Source organism: Leucoraja erinacea, chromosome 4, assembly GCF_028641065.1.
Source record: "Leucoraja erinacea ecotype New England chromosome 4, Leri_hhj_1, whole genome shotgun sequence".
NCBI lineage: Eukaryota > Metazoa > Chordata > Chondrichthyes > Rajiformes > Rajidae > Leucoraja > Leucoraja erinaceus.
In genome coordinates, this window is record NC_073380.1 from 14,810,070 (window position 1) to 14,831,065 (window position 20,996).

Sequence of the window (20,996 nt, forward strand, 5' to 3'; positions counted from 1 at the left end):
AGAGCCCTGCCATTCACATCCAAACTCCATTAACCATTCCTGAGCCCACTTGCCCAGCTGATCAAGATCCTGCTGTCATTTTTGATAACTATCTTCATTATCTATGATATCGTCCACTTTAGAGTCATCTGCAAACTTGTATGTTCTTATCGAAATCATTTACATAAACTACAAGCAGCAATGAGCCCAGCACTGCTCCTTCTGACAAGGGCCTCCAGTCTGAAAAACAACTATAATTTTGAATTACAATTTAAGATAGCCACTCAATAGCTAAAGAAGTAATGTCACAATTTCATTCGAGTTGTAAATTAAAAAGGCATGTGATGTTGTCGTACTCATCTAAGGGCATTGTTGCAACAAAATCTTGCAGTCAAATCTTTTTTAAATCTTACTACTCTTCACTTAGAGTACTTGCAGGATGTTAAGCAAACAAAGGCCCTGACTAAAAAATATCCCAGAAGGAAAGTAAAACTGCTGATGAAAAAGCATTTGAAAGTTCATGGTAACATTTAATATAAGAAACTCATTGGTGCAATGGAACAGAGGACGGTATTGCAAGATTAAGTTAATGTTGAAGGGTAGGTGGGAACGTAAGTTGTGAGGTGAATAAACTGAAAAATAATTTCAATGGGATATACAAGTGAACAAAAATAAAGCAGGCAAGATAAAGTCAGAGTCAGAGTCGCAGCACGGAAACAGGCCCTTCGGCCCAACTTGCCCACACCAGCCAACATGTTGCAGCTACACCAATCCAACCTGCCTACATTTGGCTCATATCCTACTAAACCTGTCCTATCCATGTACCTGTCTAAATATTTCTTGAATGTTGCGACAGTACATGCCTCAACTACCTCCTCCGGCAGCTCATTCCATACACCAACTACCCTTTGCGTGGAATAGAGTCCTAGTCTGCTCGACCTCTCTCTATAGCTCAGGCTCTCGAGTCCTGGCAACATCTTCGTAAACAGTTTCACGTCTTTCCTGCATCTGCAACATGGCCTCCCAACTTCTATACTCAATGCTTTGACTGATGGTCAATGTGCCAAAATCCCTTTTGACCGCGCTATCTACCTGTGATGCCACTTTCAACAAACTATATACCTGTACTTCTAGATCCCTCTCGTCCACAACACTCCCTGGAGCCCTACCGTTCACTGTGTAGGTTCTGGACATGTTTGTGCTCCCAAAATGCAATAACTCCCATTTCTCTGCATTAATTTTCATCAACCATTCCTCTGCCAACGAGATCCTGCTGCAATTTTTGACCACCATCTTCACTATCTACAATACCACCCTCTTTTGCATCATCCGCTGATTTGCGAACCATGCCATTTACGTTCTCATCCAAATCATTGATAAGTGTGAGGTTATCCATTTTGATAGGAAAACATGAAAAAGCATGTATATTTTTACCCATCCTGCATCTACGGGGGGGAAAGAATATGCTGGTTGTGTGGAATTGTTCAGAGATAAAAAACTTGTTCATCATGCACTTATTTTATGCATAAACCTTTAAATAAATTGCTGAACTATTAGCCTTCCTAAATAACACCATTTTACACTGCAATTCAATATTCAATTGCAATTGTAATGACATTTATGTAAAGCACACCAAAAATAAATCCAATGAATGACTGTATTCACCATCACAAGAAGTGCCATATATTCAACATGGATGTTGCTGTTAATCAGCCTGCAATTGTACAACCCTGTGCATTAACATAAATGAATTTAAAATGGCTTTGCATAATGTGTAAAGTAAAATTCACCGAGTTTATTTTTATAAAATAACAAAACAATCTCTAATTTTTACAGGGTGAGAATTCTAGATGCTAAATACCAGATAAACAAGATTTTACTGTTTTATTTCAATTGTGCATGCTTATCTTCAGCTTTTTCTGAAGCCAACTCTTCAAAAAACTAAATAGAAAAGGGAAAGTTAATCTTGATTTCATTTCATACATTTATGTGAATTTTTGTCAGTGGTGCATTATTTATTTTGTACATGTGGCTAAATTAATAATTTGAATCACTTAGAGTGATTTGTGGATTTGAGCTTTATAAAACCATCCTATTCACTTCAGTGAAGAGAAAGCATTGCAAGGGAGAAATAAAGTAGAAGGTAATTTAAAAAATTGAAATAATTAAGGTCATTTAATCGTCTTCAATTGTTAACAAATATTTAATTACAAGTTTATTCATTAAGTTTTTCAGTTTATTTTTGAAAGTGATTAAATTAAATGTTATTTTTTATTCTTAATTTCTCATGAAATCCAAACAATTGGATGGGAGGGATGTCTTATCAAGACAGGCATGTCGGTTTGGGTTTGTCTTCCTTGAAGTTGAGAAGAATGAAGGGTTATACAATTCAAACACGATCCTAAAGGGACTTGATGGTGTAGATGTTCAGATATCGTCACTCGATATCTTGCTAGAATTTAGAAGATTGAGCGGGGATCTTATAGAAACTTAGAAAATTCTTAAGGGGTTGGACAGGCTAGATGCAGGAGGATTATTCCCGATTGTCCAGAACAAATGGTCACAGTTTAAAGTTTAAGAGGAAATCTTTTAGGACTGAGATGAGAAAAACATTTTTTACACAGAGAGTGGTGAATCTCTGGAATTCTCTGCCACAGAATATAGTTGAGGCCAGTTCATTGGTTATATTTAAGAGGGAGTTAGATGTGGCCCTTGTGGCTAAAAGGATCAGGGGGGTATGGAGAGAAAGCAGGTGCAGGATACTGAGTTGGATGATCAGCCATGATCATATTGAATGGCGGTGCAGGCTCGAAGGGCCTACTCCTGCACCTATTTTCTATGTTTCTATGTCACTCTTGGGAGATTCAAGAACAAAGGGTTGTGGTTACAAAATAATAGGTCTGTTATTTAAAGGTTTTTCACAGTTTTGATTGCCAGTTACCATGCGGGGCTTACAATAGCCAGCAATTCAGGGGATACTGCTTGTTTTCCTTGTGCAAAAGCCTTTGTGATTGTTCAGTAATCTGTGATGAGGGATGAGTAGTGCTCAGTATCAAGGTTGGGTGTGGGTGTCAGTTCATTGAGGCTGACTGATTTGAATGATCCCAAAGTGTTTGTGCAGCATATGATTTCATGTTCAAATCTCTATATTATTATATATTATTATTATTATATACATACTCACACACTCACACATCCAGTGTGTGTGTGTGTATATATATATGTCAGTCTGAAGAAGGGAGTTTGTTGAAGTTCGTGGATGAAATCAAGATAGGAGTGCAATTTATTGTGCAGAAGAAATTACAACGGGAGAGGGCGAAGTCTGGGCAAAGCTGTGATAGATGCAATTAATTGTGGGGATGCATGATGTAATCTATACTAGATCTGAATAAGAGAACTTGGAATATTTTTTCTATGGTGAGAGCTGAAATGTGACTAAGCAAAGAGATTTGGCATTCTTGCAGTTAAATACCTGAAGGCTTAATTACAAGTAATCAGCATATTGTGAAAACTGCACAGCATCAATTGTTACAGGAATTTCTTCTGCATTATATTGTTTTCCAATGTACACTGAGTATCCAAGTTATGTTTAAGCAAAATTCTATTGGTATCTTGTAGCCTTTGCCTGGATCACAGTAGCTAGAGTATTTTATTTCGTTTCGGAGCCACTGTTTGTTCCCACAGAATATTACCTTGTGTATGACTGACTGTTTAATATAAATATGCACAGCTCCTTTTACTTGTTATTATGTTTTTTACTAAAGACATGTTGTATTTTGATAATTATTTTGGAGGTCCTGTTCCTGGCTGTCATTGAAGAGTATTTTTATTTCTCTGACATTGAAAATAACCTTCACGCATGAATTAGGCTCTGGTTATTGTACCCAGATCCCCAGCTGACTCGGTAGACAGCTGATTCCTATTTTAATGTTTGACAATGACTCCTGCACTTGTCTGTGACACTTGTGTCGCTCATATGGGATGTGTTATATGTCCATGGTCTTTTCAATATCAAATTATTTCCACCCATTTTGAAGGTTTTTTGTATAACTAACATGGATGTTTGTGTTATTGCTGCATTTAATTGCTCAAATGAATATGCTGCTTAAATATTTAAGGGAAAAAATTATCAGTGATTGTGACAATACTTAAAATATTCTTCAAATGTGTGTTGAACCTATTAACCATACTTCCCAGAGAAGTATTGTCATCTTTTATGAATGAAAATACTGAAAATGTGCTTCATATTTCTGTAAAAGAGCCAGTTTTTTTTTCAGTGAGAAACTCAATTCCAATTATACTCGCTTTCTTTATTCAAGCAAGGAACATTACAATCAAGAAATGAGGAACTGCAGATGCTGGTTTACAAAATAAGACACAAAATGCTGGAGTAACTCAGCGGTTCAGGCAACATTTCTGGAGAACATGGATGGTGGCGTTTTGGGTTGGGGCTCTTCTTCAGGCTTATTGTGGGTGGGGAGAAGAAAGCTGGAAGAGAGGAGGGACACACAAAGCCTGCCAAGTAATAGTGGATACAGATCAGAGGTGGTGGGATTTGATAGGCAAATGGTTGGACAAAGGCCCAAGAGGAAAAGACATGTGGTGTGAGTCAAGAATTGAAGAGTTGTGATGCTAGAGGAAGGAATTTAGATGGAGGGAGAGAAATATGTGTGAATCCAGGTGGTGCACAGGGGAGAGGGTAGGGGACAAGAAAGAAGGGGAGTGGATGGTTTTGAAGTTAACTAAAATTGGAGGATTTGGTGTTTATACCATTTGGTTGTAACTTGGGTTACATTAATTTTAAAAACTGACAACAATCTTTGCAATTTGTCCTCAAACACCTGTCCGACAGATCGGCCACTCTTCAGGAGTCGATAGACAACAGACAATAGATGCAGGAGTAACCCATTCGGCCCTTCGAGCCATTCATTGTGATCTTGGCTGATCATCCCCAATCAGTACCCCGTTCCTGCCTTCTCCCCATATCCCCTGACTCTGCTATCTTTAAGAGCCCTATCAAGCTCTCTCTTGAAAGTATCCAGAGAACCGGCCTCCACCACCCTCTGAGGCAGAGAATTCCACACTCACAACTCTCTGCAAAAAAGTGTTTCCTCATCTCCGCTCTAAATGCCTTACCCCTTATTTGTAAACTGTGGCCCCTGGTTCTGGACTCCCCCAACATCAGGAACATTTTTCCTGCCTCTAGCGTGTCCAAACCCTTAATAATCTTATGTTTCAATATGATATCCTCTCATCCTTCTAATTTCCAGAGTATATAAGCCCAGCCGCTCCATTCTCTCAGCATACAACATTCCTGCCATCCCGGGAATTAACCTTGTGAACCTACGCTGCACTCCCTTAGTAGCAAGACTATCCATCCTCAAATCAGGGGGCCAAAACTGCACACAATACTCCAGGTTCAGGTCTCACTAGGGCCCTGAACAGCTGTAGAAGGACCCCTTTGCTCCTATACTCAACTCCTCTTGTTATGAAGGCCAACATGCCATTCGCTTTCTTCAATGCCTATTCACCTGCATGCTTACTTTCGTTGTGTTTAAGAAGGAACTGCAGATGCTGGAAAATCGAAGGTACACAAAAATGCTGGAGAAACTCAGCGGGTGCAGCAGCACCTATGGAGCGAAGGAAATAGGCAACGTTTCGGGCCGAAACCTTTCTTCAGACTTGAACCGATCCTGTTACTGCTATCCAAATGTGCCACTATGTCATCTTTTATGATTGAGTCCAGCATCTTCCCCACCACCGATGTCAGGCTAATTGGTCTATAATTCCATGTTTTCTCTCACTTGCCTTTCTTAAAATCTGCTCAAGTTCAAACAAATGCCTCAAAACTCATTCGCCGGCGGTTCATTCTACAGCAACACAATGATCCCAAACATACTGCTAAAGCAACAAAGGAGTTTTTCGAAGCTAAAAAATTGTCAATTCTTGAGTGGCCAAGTCAATCACCCTATCTGAACCCATTTGAGCATTCCTTTTATATGCTGAAGAGAAAACTGAAAGGGACTACCGCCCAAAACAAGCATAACCTAAAGATGGCTGAAATACAGGCCTGGCAGAGCATCACCAGAGAAGCCACCCAGCTGGTGATGTCCATTAATCACAGAATTCAAGCAGTCATTGCAAATACTAAACATGACTACTTTCATTTACATGACATTGCTGTGTCTCAAACTACCATAATGTTCTCATGTAAATCAATTTGATGTTTTAAATAAATTGATCATTATAATTCACATGAAATATCTGAATTTAACCAACATTTGAAAATTATACAAGTGCAAACCTAAGGGTAACAAAATGTGTTACTGTGAGACTTGCTCTGCATTTGCTACAGATTAACAAAGTGCAATTAGCGTAGTTCTTGCATTCCGTAAACCTCCATGAGATGCCTTTGAGTGAAGACAGCTGTTTCTGGCAGGAATAAACACTGGCCAAGAGTTTCCACTGATTGAGCTGCCCAAGACCACGTCTCACCTTCCCTCGAAGCATGTTTTGACCTGCAGCTGGTCATCTTGATCACAGCTGATCACCAAGGCCCTACACAATCCAGAGCAATGTCCCTGAGTGAAACTGACATCTTACATATCCCCTGCCACCAAAATACCTTACGAGCTCGTGAAGCATATTCTGGAATTCTAAATCAAAATGCAAAATTCTGAAGGTATACAGCAGTTCAAAATGCTGCCAGTAATATTTGTATTTAATGATGGCATTAATTAATGGATGGCACGCTGGTAGAGCTGCCTCCTTAACGCCAGAGATCTGTGTTCAATCCTGACTACAAGTGCTGTCTGTGTGGAATTTGTACATTCTTACTGTAACCATGTGGTTTTCTCCGGGTTCTCCGGTTTCCTCCCATATTTTAAACACGTGCAGGTTTCTGTAAATTTCCCCTAGTGTGTTGGATGCAAAACTGGGATAACATAGAACTAGTAAACAGGTGATCGATGGTTAGCATGGACTCGGTGGGCCAAAAGCCCATTTCCACGTTGTATCTCTAAACTAAACTCATTATTTTAATGTCCCAGGCATTTAGAAACAATCAAGAGCACCCAAACACCAAAAAAAAGAAAAAAGCTGTACACGTTACCCTATTAAAAATAATAGTCTTAAAAGACATGGGAGCAGTTGAAAATAATCTTACTTGAATCAACTTAATTAAGTATAATTTTTTTCAATTGGTATCAATGGTTCTGCTTGATTGGTGCCAGGTTAACCTGGCACAGGTTCAATAGGCAATTCCCCAGCCTAGGTTTTCTGCTATCTGACTGGGTTGCAGAGACAGTTGCCTGGGATTAACAATCAGCTGATCTGAAATTCAAGACCTGCTTTTGTTCAAGAATCCTGAACTTCTGCCAAGTAGGTTAAAGGAGGCTATATCAGGAGCAATTGACAGTTTCTAACCAGAAAATTTGGGCCACACGTAAATGGTGAAATTACAATGAATACAAATGGTTAATATCTTTTATCAATGTAGCACATTTAATGTGGATTTATTTGAAAGCAAATAAACTTTTAGGCAATGGGGGACATTCTATTATACGTCATATTGTGAGTACACAGATACTTTAGCAAGCTGGGAAGGGAGTTGCTCACACACCAGAGTATCAGCCTGTGACAGGCTTTAATACTGTGGAATATGTATGGCCCGCTATGTTTACAATTTGATTTTGTGATCATCATTATCATGAGGTTGATGAATTAGGCATTCAGAAATCCTGAAAAGAGCTAGTTTGACACTTACAAATGGTCATCACCAGATACTTCTGAACAGTATTGTTTTGTGATGGTATGCACCACAATGGTGTACAATACGTGCCACAATGATTTTATGATGTACTGGCACCTCTTTAAAAGAAAATTTAAAGCTGTATTGATGTACATTGGAAATTGGAATTTAAAGATGTTCAATAAATGTTATTCTTACTAAATATTTAGTTGGTAAGCACAGTATAAATAGCATTTGTAGAAACAAGTACTGAATAAAGCAATGTAACTTAAAATTGATAGTGAGAAGTGTAATCTCTGGAGTGCAAGGCATTTTTATCTATGTGCGGTTCCTTTGACAAAGCTTAATATATTTTGAAATGATAAACGGTCTTAAATTGGTTCAATGTTTAATTGTACCAATTATATTTTGATTATCTTGTTTTCTTGTGGGATCACACACGGTTTCATTATCATTGATTGCGCCATGTAAAAATGTATATTTCTTAATTTGCCACTGAAACCTTTCATAATTGTTTCATTTACTGCCATTGTTGGTGTTCTTAGCTTCACTGGAAACAGTATTGATGTTCTCTTCTTGAAGCTATATCTCATTCCCATCAACGTCTGCAAATGCAGCCGCTAATCGCTAATTGTTTCATGCAATGCTTATATTGAACACAGCACTCTGCCTTAAATGTATCATTAGTTCTTCATTGTGGCATCATTCCCTTGTAGTAGCCTAGCTAGTGTTTTTTTCTGTTAACCTTTAAAACCATGTTTGCTAATGCTGATTACAGATCCCAATTTGTTCCCCTGTCTTAGATCAGCTACTTCATTGCATGTTAGAAACTATAATTTGGAAACTTCCTGATTCATGTGCTGCTCAGTAGATAAACTAGTTGAACTATCAAGTGACTATAACCCAAAAGCAATTATTTTGTATTTATAAGTGGGCTTGTGTTATTATTTTAATTAATTGGAAAATGTTGGGTGTTACATGGTAACTGTAGTGGTATTTTTCAATAAAATTGACATTTGCCAATTTTTGTAACTGCAGTGCCATGCGTGTGTTACTTTCCAAACTTCCAAGGCCTTGGATTGTGGATGAGAAAAAGGATGATGGATATACTGCTTTACATTTAGCAGCTCTGAACAATCACGTTGAAGTGGCAGAATTATTAGTGCACCAGGTATGACTTAATTTGACTTTGTGCTGAACATGTTTGTCTTTTAATGGAAATTGACTCATTTTGGGTTAACTATAATTTCACCAGTGCAGTAGTTTACTAAACATGCCCTCATCTTTTAAAATGATGGAAGCAGAGATTAAGTAAGAGTATAATTAGGAACACTGGAGTATTTTCAGCAGTGCTTTTAATCTAAGCGTGATCTACAGTGGCATTAAAAATATAGTAACAATATTTTACAATAATGAGTTCAATTGAAATGAGCAATTTTGCAATTGCTGAGTTAGGCTGGGAAGTTGGATCTCGGGTGTTTTACACTGTACACAATAAACGTGAATTAATTTAAGTGATAAGGCAACTGTTATCTAGAAGGTTTGCTTGGATTGTTTGTTGGAAATGCTGTTTTACAATGGGTTTCTTACATTTGGAACTGCTCGTTATACTTGCATCACAGTCTTGGTTTTGCATCCATGTATTCCTGAAGCTGTTCTTTTAACAGCCTTATCCAGTTGTTGCAGACATGATGCATTTTTCTCCCATTCAAAGCCAAGTCCTTCAAGATGCAGCAGATGAAGATCTAATTGCGTTGAAGAGGTCTCCCTTAATTATCAGTCCCCATATTTACTAGGAAACTGGGAATTCGGGGAGTTGGAGAGGGGTAATTGAGATGTTGCACAAGTGGCATTTGGTTTTAGTTGGCGGGAACCAAGAAATATATATATTTAAATTGGGTTTTGCCAGACTTGAGGACACCATTTTTGAAATGTATTTTGTGGTGACAATCGGGTAAATTGAGAGAGTGGCTGTTGAGTAGGTCGGAGTGCAACACAAGGCCATAACTAGTGAAACAGGTGGTAGGTTGTGCATGCAGTGATGTGGATCAAGATGAGATTAGGGGGCAATTGGTGGAATAGCAGAGGAAATCAAATTGCACTATTGAGAAGAACATAAATTGGAGAGGATAGTTCTTTGAATAATTGGGTGGTTGGAGATGGTATCTAATCTCTAGGGAAGTTGTACCTTTATGATCTAAGAGATATTTCCATTCTGCTCCTAACTCACAAGCATTACTGGATAGATATTTGCATATTCCCTCCAGCAATTTGAGCCTCTCTTCAACTGACAAGTTTTCCAAGATTCAGAAATTATCTTGGACATTAATAATAAAGATGGAACAATGATACAGTCTTGGGTATGGAGCCTTAATAAAATATTTAAGAGGCAGTCTGCTTGCAAATCCCGAAAGTAGAAGTGCTGGATCTGATTTGAAATATTTTAAATATACATTTCTTTCTTATCCATCTGCACTTTTTTTGATTACAATTATTTCCTGCAACACTGTCCTAGTCTTCCATTGCATTGCAACTTGCATGCATTGAACCAAAAGCAAAATAATGCCAAAGATTGAAATTTGAAATAAGAGCAGTTGATTTGAAAATAGTGTGCAAGTCAGGAACATCTGTGGAGAGAGAAACAGTTAGCATTTAAAGTCAATGACCTGTCATTAAAATGCAGTTGTCTTTTGCGTTATTGATACGTGATGGTGTCACTAGCCCTGACAAAAATAAAACACTGGCTCCAAACGCCGATTATGGAACTTGTCAAAATAAACTTGTTTATTTTCAACTTTATCGAATATTGGAAGGATATTGGACTGATACGTGATGAATGCAATATAGCAACTATCTGGATATCAAACAGAACCTCCATAATTTATGTCTGTGGGGGCATGTTGTTTGCACTTTGAAGGTTTAATTCCTTTCCTTCCCATAAAGCATGCTGCTGATAAGTAGCAGAAGATACTACTGGATACCAACACGGACTTGTTGGAATCTGGCAATTCCCAAAAATAACATTGTGTTATTGATTGGTAGCTGCGAAGGGAACCTTTATATGCTAGTCATAGAAGTTGTAATTATAATATATCACAATTACAATAGACTACCAGATAGATAAACCTTGGTTAAAGCCTACCTATCTTTTGATGTGCATCATTCTTCTTCTTCTTTTGTGTCCATCTTCCATGTTTCAAATGTTGACATCGCTGTCATCGTCCATCCTGAAAAGGACGCAAGCTTCCGGCGACAATCAGTGGGAGCCATCACTTGTTGCAATAGATGATGGAGGTTGCAGAATTAGCTCTGGATACTTCCAGTTTCCAGCCCCGAGACATGGATGCTTCTGCTATGGGGCCATCGTTATTCTAATTAAGCATGATATAAATGCCCGATTGCATTGAACATACATGGAAGCAAACAGCAGGCCATAAGTCATAAACTGGTACAGAGAAAGACTTTGTTAGGCCAGATAATTAAAATCTATTTTCCAAGGGTGGGTATCAAAAACAAGGGTTTAGATTTAAGATGAGAGGAGGGTTTTAAAGAGATTTGAGGGAAAAGTTTTAAACAGAGTGATTGAAGTCTGGAACTTGCTAATAGAATAATTAGGAAATGTTTAATGTTTCTCCTTCCCCTCCCCTTCCCAGCTCTCCCACAGCCCACTGACTCTGCCTCTTCCTTTCTTCTTTCCCCCTCCCTCCCCCACACACACACATCAGTCTGAAGAAGGGTCTCGACCCAAAACGTCACCTATTCCTTCACTCCATAGATGCTGCCTCACCCGTGGAGTTTCTCCAACATTTTTGTCTACCTAATGCAGATAAATGTAGTTAGTGCATATGGGCAAAAGGTTTGACATTAGCCACAATGGGTCAAAAGTCCCATTTCCGTGTGTACAGTCTATAATGTTTGTTTATACTAATAACTATATTAGAAAAGTAGAATGTTCACAATAATGTACTATTAGTACTTAGATGTACCTTGATTTTGTACGAGTACTGAGCTACTATGTAGTCAGGAAACTTGCTTAATCACAAATGCACATGTTTCATGGTTTTCAGGGCAATGCTAACCTGGATATCCAGAATGTTAACCAGCAAACAGCATTACATCTAGCTGTTGAGCGACAGCATACTCAAATTGTTCGGGTAAGATAGAACCTGCGTATTTTAAGAGAAGGTATTTAGTTGTTTGCGGAAATTGATTGATGAAATCGTTGACGTTCAAATTGCTGTACGTGTACAATTTTTACCCATGAGCAACAAAAATGCCAGCATGATATGGATACGCTACATCAGTGCTTAGTGTTTCTCAACTTATCAGTTACTGTAATGCAGAATTAACCACAAAAATTTGACAGGCCTGCGGTTATTATGTAACCTGCAGTTGAACCTGCAGTTACAGGGTTTTGTGTTGCACTATTTCATGCTTTGCGTAATATAGTCAATGTTTTAACGTGCAGTATTCTGTATTCACTAAATAGTTAATTAATACTTGGTTAACACTCAGGAGGCACCACCAGGAACAAGAGCCCTAATAGAACATCTACCCTTCCTTCTGTTGTGCATGGCTGTGCTAGAAAATTGGTGCAAACCTATGCCCTCTGCTGGCATTAACGTAGCAATTAATTGCCCCATGAATTGATGTGGAGTGGCTGTCTGTGAGGGCTTGTGTTGGGAGGTTTGTTGTAAGTGGTGTGGCCACTCAGTACTCAGGTGTGGCTACATCACGTCTAGCACAATGAATGATGGCATTGCTGGAAACTTGCAGCCTGTGCTCTGTAAATTGGACAGACAGCCCTGATCCTACCATCTTTCTCATCATCACATTCTTTTGGATGTGATGGAAGCTGCTGTCTCCCCTTCTGTTTGTTTGGATGGTGCTCCTCAGTCAGGAAATTTCTCTATAAGATAACAAGCTCAATGGCATCAACCACTGTTGTGAGCAAAAGTTTCATTAAAGCTATTGTATCCACTATTCTGAGTTTAAATTTTTTTTCTCAATATATAAGGTTAACAGATCTTTAAACTCTACGTCCCATTTTCAGTGTACTTAATGCTTTGAGTACCAGCTTTAAGTTGAACAGTATATTTCAATATTCCCCACTTAACGTTGGATTCATTTGTGAATGTATTTATGGGAAATTTTCACTTGTGGGTGTCATATGAGTAACAATTTTCTAATTAATTAATAATTTGACAAATAAAAATTAAAAGTATCAACTTTAAGTTTAATTTGTATTATTAGCATTGATGCTCATCCAAAATAAAGTTTTCAACTTTAAAAGAATGCAATGAAGGGCCTTCAAGAGGACATTGTAACTGAATTCTACTTTACTTTTAAGCTATTGGTTCGTGCTGGTGCAAAATTGGACATCCAAGATAAAGATGGTGATACACCTCTTCATGAAGCTCTACGCCATCACACTTTGTGTCAGCTCCGTCAACTACAGGATATGCAGGATGTGGGAAAAGTAGACAGTGGCTGGGAACCTTCCAAGAACACAGTAAATATGGATTTAAGTGTTGTATGTTCAATATATATGTTTTTTGTATTGATGAGGAGAATGGATGAGAAATAATGTTAATATACAGTGCCGATTCGCTGGAAAAATATATTGAGGACATTGCATTGGCATTGTATATGTATTCCTTGGAGTTTAGAACATTGAGTTGTAATCTAATTGAAACAACTTCATTCATTTAATGAATTAAAATAGGTAGATACAGTGCAAGTAGTTCCTGCAGTAGAAGAAGAAAGCAGAATCTTAAAATAGGACCATGGCAGTTGAGTGAATTTAGAAAGGGCATCCTCAAAAAGGATCAGAAACTCCCTCCTCCAAAGGCAGATATTAGATTCTCGTTAGAGCTTGGGAAGCGACAAAGGGTAAATTAAACTGGGAATCAACTGTGATTGTATAAAATAAGAGTGAGGCTTGAGGAGCTGAAAACGTAATCCTATGTATCGTGTTAACATTAGCCACTTTGGAATTAACTCAACTAATGGATTAATTGAAAAGATTAAAGAATAAATTCTCCTTCTATTAAATAAATCAAACCATTTGTTTGTAAAGGGCAATTTATGAACTTTTCCGTGATTGGATAGATTTATAAAGCATATTGGATATGATGGCATTGGCGTGTCTTTTCAAATTGGAGTAATTGTCCATTAGAATAACTTAAAGCGAATTATCAATTTAATTTTCTGAAAATTAATTTTCCATTTCAAGTGCAATCTATCTTTTATACATGCCAACTAGGAATGCTATGCCTTATTTGCTCACTTCATCAGATAATACAAATTATTGGATTATATCTGCAACAGAGGAAAAAATACATGTGGCATAAAATCTTTGGATTTTTTTTACTATCAAAGTTGCAAATAATAGGGAAAACAAAGTTATTTGTACGAATTACTAAAAGGCGCCAAACTTTAAATTGCCTGCCATAATATCCTGTGCTGAAAATAATAAAAGGAAGCAGCCACATGACTATACATACTTTATTTGCCTTGCACCATCAAATATTATTCCTGTCCACAACTATTTTTGGCAAATCAGTTTGGTGAAATTAAGGATGTTGTCATTTTTAATGCAGTGACACGGGACTTTCCTGATACTTGATTTAGTGCTTGAAGGTCGAAAGTATATTAATATAGACACAAAGTGCTGGAGTAACTCGGGGTCAAGCACCATCTCTGGAGAAAAGGTGTGTGCGTGACGTTTTGGGTCGGGCCAACTATGCTTTTCCTCCAGAGATGCTGCCTGACCCGTTGAGTTGCTCCAACACTTTGCCTATCTTCGGTATAAATCAGCATCTGCAGTTCCTTCCTACACATAATATTTTAATCTATTGTGATCGATCTAGTAGGAATCTAGTAGCCATCAGTAGGAATGAGGGGTTAGACCAGTTTCTGAGAAAACACAGCTGCTGCATCATTATGCTGGGATGTGTCCAAAAGGCGAGGAGATTTACACTCTCCTGAGTTAAACATAAATGTAATAAATAGTTTCAATGAACACATTTCACACATGCAGCATGTTTACTGGTTGAGAGCTGCACCTCAAGCAGAAACATTCTTTCAATTCAGTTACTGAGATGTGCACGTTTAATGTTAAATGCATTGAAAACTCTATTCCTGAAAAAAGTTTGTTGGTTGTTTTGATTCCTTACATTTAACTGCTTTGGTGACACCATCAAAAAAACAATCTCTCATTGTCAATATCTTTGCACATTTAACAATTGAAAATGAGATTGCTTGCAAAACGACACATTGTGGGTGCTGTTTTTAGGTAAATTATGTCAGCGGTTACATAAACAGAAGTAGCCAGGTTTGAGCAACTGTTCAACAACCCCCATTCACAACAAGGACAGTCCCCCTCGTCCTCACCATCCACCCCATCAGCTGTCGCATACAGCATATAATCCTCCAACATTTTTGAGACTTCCAAAGGGATCCCACTACTGGCCATATCTTCCCATCTCCTTTCTTCTTTCCGTACAGACCATTCCCTCCGAAACTCTCTGGTCAATTCGTCTCTTCCCACCCAAACCACCCCCTCCCCAGGCACTTTCCCCTGCAACCGCAGGAGATGCAACACCTGTCCCTTTCTCTCCCCCCTCAACTCCATCCAAGGACCCAAACAGTCTTTCCAGGTGAGGCAAAGGTTTACTTGCACCTCTTCTAACCTCATCTACTGTACCCGCTGTTCCCCGTGTCAACTTCAAGCGCAGGCTCGGTGATCGTTTCACTGAACACCTCCGCTCAGTCCGTCTTAACCTACCTGATCTCCCGGTGGCCCAGCACTTCAACTCCCCCTCCCATTCCCACACTGACCTTTCTGTCCTGGGCCTCCTCCATTGTCAAAGTGAGGCCCAGTACAAATTGGAGGAACAGCACCACATATTTTGCTTGGGTAGTTTACACCTCAGCGGTATGAACATTGACTTCTCTAACTTCAGATAGCCCTTGCTTTCACTCTCCATCCCCTCCCCAGTTCTCCCACTAGTCTTACTGCCTCCGACTACATTCTATCTTTGTCCCGCCCCCTCCCCTGACATCAGTCTGAAGAAGGGTCTTGACCCGAAACGTCACCCATTTCTTCTCTCCAGAGATGTTACCTGACCCACTGAGTTACTCGAGCATTTTGGGTCTACCAACAACAATTTACATTGAGGTTACAATTTTAACACAATTTTATTTTAATACTTCACGAAGTATAATCGGACAAGAAATAGCACCAACAGAAAACAAGATGATGAAGGATGAGAGGAGATTAGTGAGTTGGAAGGATTTCCTTATGGAGGGATCAAATGTAGATACAAGGTACTGCAGATGCTGGTTTACCAAAAAAGACACACAGTGCTGGAGTAAGTCAGCGAGTCTCATACTACCTGTCCTGTTGAGTTACTCCTGCATTTTGTATCTATCCTGGCAAATTAAAGGTGGACACTGGTAATTGGGGGGGGGGGGGGGGGTTGATAGGCAGATGGTTGGATAAACACTGGAGATGAAAAGACAAAAACTAAGTTATGGGGGTAAGGATGGAAGAAACATGAAATGTGAAGCCAGAGGATGGAATATCCGGGTAGGTATTTCTTCCCTTTCCCCCACCTGGACGTGCCACAATTTCTCTCTTTCCCTTCCCTCCAGCTCCTTCCTCTGCTTTCCATTACACACCTCTTCAATCCTTATCTCACATTATTTGACTTTTCACCCCCTACCTGCCAATCCCCCCCCCCCCCCCCCCCCCCCCCCCCCCCCCCCCCACCTCGCCTGTATATGCTACAATCCACCTGAAGAAGGGGCTGAACCCAAAACATTGTCTATCCATGTTCTCCAGAGATTTTGCCTGATCTGCTGAGTTACTACAGCACTTTGAGGGGGAAGATGAGGCTAAGAATGAATAAGCAATATTTTAAATTTGAATTATTTTAGTGTTTTGGGTGATATGTGAATAAGTGCAAAGATGATGGATCAGTGGAATTCAGTACAGTTAAACCCCTGTCTCGCGGTGCGAGTCGACCCACGAATGACCCCGAGTTTAAAACAAATTAAACTCGTAATCGCGTACAATTAATGTAGCGGGAACGTCGGAACTCGTGGACGCAACTTAGCGACTCGTGGCGCTAACGGCCACAGACAGGGCCAACAATTAGATGGAGAAAGACAGAAACACAGACGTGCAAAGGAGACCTACAATAGTGCATGATCTCTCTTGCGTTATGGCGGGTGATTGTCGCCTGCCCGCTGTTTCTGACGCTAAAGCCTTGGGATCGTTGCCCTTCGTGTTGGCGTGGAGGGGGGTATTGTGCTGTTTGATCGCCCCCTGCTATCCCAGGGACAGGGAGAAGCAGCGGCTTTTGAGACTGGTGGGCAATCACTACCAAAGTGTCTGCCCACATAGACAGTACACCTCTCCTAGTACACCCCCCCCCCCCCACCTTTCCTTCCCAACTCCAGTCCCGTCCCGACCCCCTAGGAAACTAAAGGGAGCGACAATCAACTGCCACGGATACAAATAATGTCATACACAAGAAAGGGCAGATGCTGATTGACAAAAAGTAAACACACAGTGCTGGAGTAACACAAAGACGCAGCAGAATTTTGGAAACGTCATCCTGTCACCCATTCCTTCTCCCCAGAGATGCTGCCTGTCCCGCTGAGTGACCATACTAAGGGAATTCCCACGTATATGAAGCAGAGAAAAATGCTCTGGCACTGGACGGTGCGCATTTTCCCTTTGTAGGTCATATCAATAGATGCGGCCGCGCTGAATTCTATCTTTAATTCAAAGCCGCAGGATGGAACTGTCTTATTTAACACTGTTGCTTTGCCACCACCGCATCCTTGCTGCACAATGGCAGCGAGTGCGGGGACGAGATCCTGCCTAGTTTTTTTAAGTTCTGAAATTGAATAACTTTCCATACTGAATCACAATATACTTACTGTATGAGATGCTGTCCAGCTCCTCTATTTGATACTTAAACAGGCCTTCATTCACAGTTGGCTCAAGAGTAACTCGGGAGAGGAACTTGGTACATCGCAGATATGAGAAGTAAACGGCAAACTTAGCCATACATGTGGGAACTCGTTTAAACTCGTGAACATAAACTTGGAATCTCGTGGACAACCACGAGTGATTTTTTTTTTTTTCTTTCACTCTGGATCACTCGTGGGTGGACTCGCACCGTGAGACAGGGCCAATAGATAGCGGTGGCAAAGATAAGAATATGCTGACTTTTTCATGAATGTTAAATTGCATAATCATTGAGGAAAGAACTCATTTTGATTTCAATCAGCAGCCTTTTTAACATTAAACAAGGCTACCTGCTAAAAAATTTTAAAAATTCTTTGTTTTATTATTTTTCCCGCATACCAGCTGACTGGTGTTGACCAAATACTGTTTTGTCTCCATAAGTGTTTTTAATGTCAAGCATTTAAATTAATTGGAAGAAGAAGGAGAATGTGGGGAAAGTTATCTTTGTTCAAGAGAAAACATTGAAGGTGTTTAGGGAATAAAACTGATCACGAAAATAGCAGCACCCACTGGGTTACAATCAATGGACGCTGCAGTTTACTTAAAGTTTTTGTAATTGAATAAAGAGGCTCCAGTGTTGGAAACTTTGCAATTGATGTCCTACATAACTGTTAAACGGAGAAGCTGCGCGGACAAGATTTCTTAAAATAATCCAGCAAGTTATATATGAAAGAATTCTTGTTCGGAAGGGTTTTTTTTAAATAACCTAAATATTTAATCATGCTTCCATATTTTAAGATTTATTATTCTTTTCTTCAGTTGCTTATGGGCCTTGGGACACAAGGAGCAGATAAAAAGAGTGCGGCTTCTATCGCTTGCTTCCTAGCTGCAAATGGAGCCGATCTTGCTATTCGAAATAAAAAAGGACAGTCACCACTTGACCTTTGCCCAGATCCAAACCTCTGTAAAGTCCTGGCAAAATGTCGTACTGTCCCTGCTCCTAAGTAATTATTTAAAAAGAACAAATGAGCATTTCCCAAAATCTTGTCATATTTACTCAGTCTGATAAAGATTGAGACATTGCTACAAAACATTTTTCACACAGAGAGTGTTGAATCTCTGGAACTCTCTGCCACAGAAGGTAGTTGAGGCCAGTTCATTGGCTATATTTAAGAGGGAGTTAGATGTGGCCCTTGTGGCTAAAGGGATCAGGGGGTATTGAGAGAAGACAGGTACAGGATACTGAGTTGGATGATCAGCCATGATCATATTGAATGGCGGTGCAGGCTCAAAGGTCCGAATGGTCTACTCCTGCACCTATTTTCTATGTTTCGATCACAAAAACCTTTGTCCTGACAGTCCTTTCTTGGCAGAATCCAAAGTATACATTTTTTTTGCATTGGCAGGATATAATGTTAGGGTTTCCATTAAGTCTCTGGGCTTCTATAAAGTGTCCAGCAACAGCTGAGCTGAAAGATTTGGCTCCTTGAATCTGTCAAGGTTTCTACATTTCAGACAATGTATGTGGAATTGATTTCAGTCAGATTTTTGGTAAAGTCTCCCATGTTGAGCTGATTCAGAAGAGTAAGGTGCATGGGATTAAGTGATTTGGCTATATGGATTCAGGACTGCCTTACTGATAGAAGACAGGGGTGTAGTGGAATGACAATATTAAGTCTGGAGGTCTGTGAGCAGTGGAGTTCTGCAGGGATCGGTACTGGGACCTCTGCTGTTTATGATATATGCATATATAAATAAATGGCAGATGTAAACATAGCAGGTTGGTTAATAAGTTTGCAGTTGACACCGGGATTGCTGGAGCCGCAGACTGTGAGGAAGGCTGTCAAGGTATACTGCGGGCCATAGATCAGCACAGAGTTTAATTCTGTTGCACTTTGGGAGATTGAATGCAAGGGAAAAATATTCAATTAATGGCATGACTCTCAACAGAATTCATGTACAGGGAGATCTTGGAGTCCAAGTGGCAACGCAAGTAGATAAAGCAGTAAAGAAGGCCTGCTCGCCTTCATAAGTCAGGGTATTCAATACAAGAGTCAGGATGTCATGATGCAGCTTTATAGTATTTTGGTTAGGACACATTCTGGTCACCTTGTTACAGGAAGGATGTGGAGGCTTTGGAAAGGGTGCAGAGGATGTTTACCAGAATGTCGCCTGCATTAGGGAGCATTAGGTATAGGAAGTGGGACACATTTTGATTGTTTTCTCTGGAATGTCAGAGGTTGCAAGGAGACCAAGAATAGTATATAGAATTATGAAGCATAAGAAGGGTTGATAATCAGAATATTTTTCCAAGGATAGGAAAAATCTAATGCAAGAGTGCATAGCATTAAGGTGAGAGGGGCAGCACTTAAAGAAAATGCGCGGGACAACTTTTTTACACCGAAAGAGGCGAGTGCCTGAAATGTGCTGCCAAGGTTGGTGGTTGATAGTGACATTTAATCATGTGGATATGAGGGCATGGAGAGAGATGGATTATGCGCAGGTAGATGGGAGATGGTCTTGACATCGTGTTTGGCACAGACATTGTGGGCCGAAGGGCCTGATGTTGTGCAACAGTGTTCTATTGGGCAATAACAAACCCTATTGGGCACACTATGATTGGACCCAAGGAGTTAAAGCACCAATGCTTTTGGGAAGCTTTGGAGCTGGATGCAGTGAGCATTTAAAATACTTTTAAATTCCTGGTATTAATAACATAGAAACTTAAATATAGCCAATGAACTGGCCTCAAATACCTTCTGTAGCAGAGAATTCCACAGATTCCACTAGCCCCAGATGTAAAAAATGATTTTCTCATCTCAGTCCTAAAAGACATCCCTCTTATCCTTAAACTGTGACCCCTAGTTCTGGACTTCCACAACATCGGGAATAATCTTCCTGCATCTAGCCTGTCCAACCCCTTAAGAATTTTGTAAGTTTCCACAAGATCCCCCCTCAATCTTCTGAATTCTAGCGTGTACAAACCGAGTCTATCCAGTCTTTCTTCATATGAAAGTCCTGCCATCCCAGGAATCAGTCTGGTGAACCTTCTCTGTACTCCCTCTGGCAAGAATGTCTATCAGATTAGGAGACCAAAACTGTACGCAGTACTCCAGGTGTGGTCTCACCAAGACCCTGTACAACTGCAGTAGAACCTCCCTGCTCTTATACTCAAATCCTTTTACTATGGAATGCTAACATACCATTTGCTTTCTTCACTGCCTGCTGCACCTGCATTGCAGTTCTTGATGACTCAGCCACAATTAACGCATGGCCTGGGAG

At 39.8% G+C, this 20,996-nt stretch overlaps 1 protein-coding gene across 1 annotated transcript in view; it reads left to right on the forward strand.

The window, feature by feature from the left end:
- The window catches only part of mib1 (MIB E3 ubiquitin protein ligase 1), a 127,200-nt gene that overhangs the window by 91,467 nt on the left and 14,737 nt on the right, over positions 1-20,996 (forward strand). The window contains exons 13-16 of the mRNA XM_055633435.1: positions 8,768-8,900; positions 11,797-11,883; positions 13,080-13,241; positions 18,534-18,718. Of these exons, the coding sequence (XP_055489410.1) occupies positions 8,768-8,900; positions 11,797-11,883; positions 13,080-13,241; positions 18,534-18,718 (567 nt within the window). The remainder of the gene's footprint in view (positions 1-8,767; positions 8,901-11,796; positions 11,884-13,079; positions 13,242-18,533; positions 18,719-20,996) is intronic.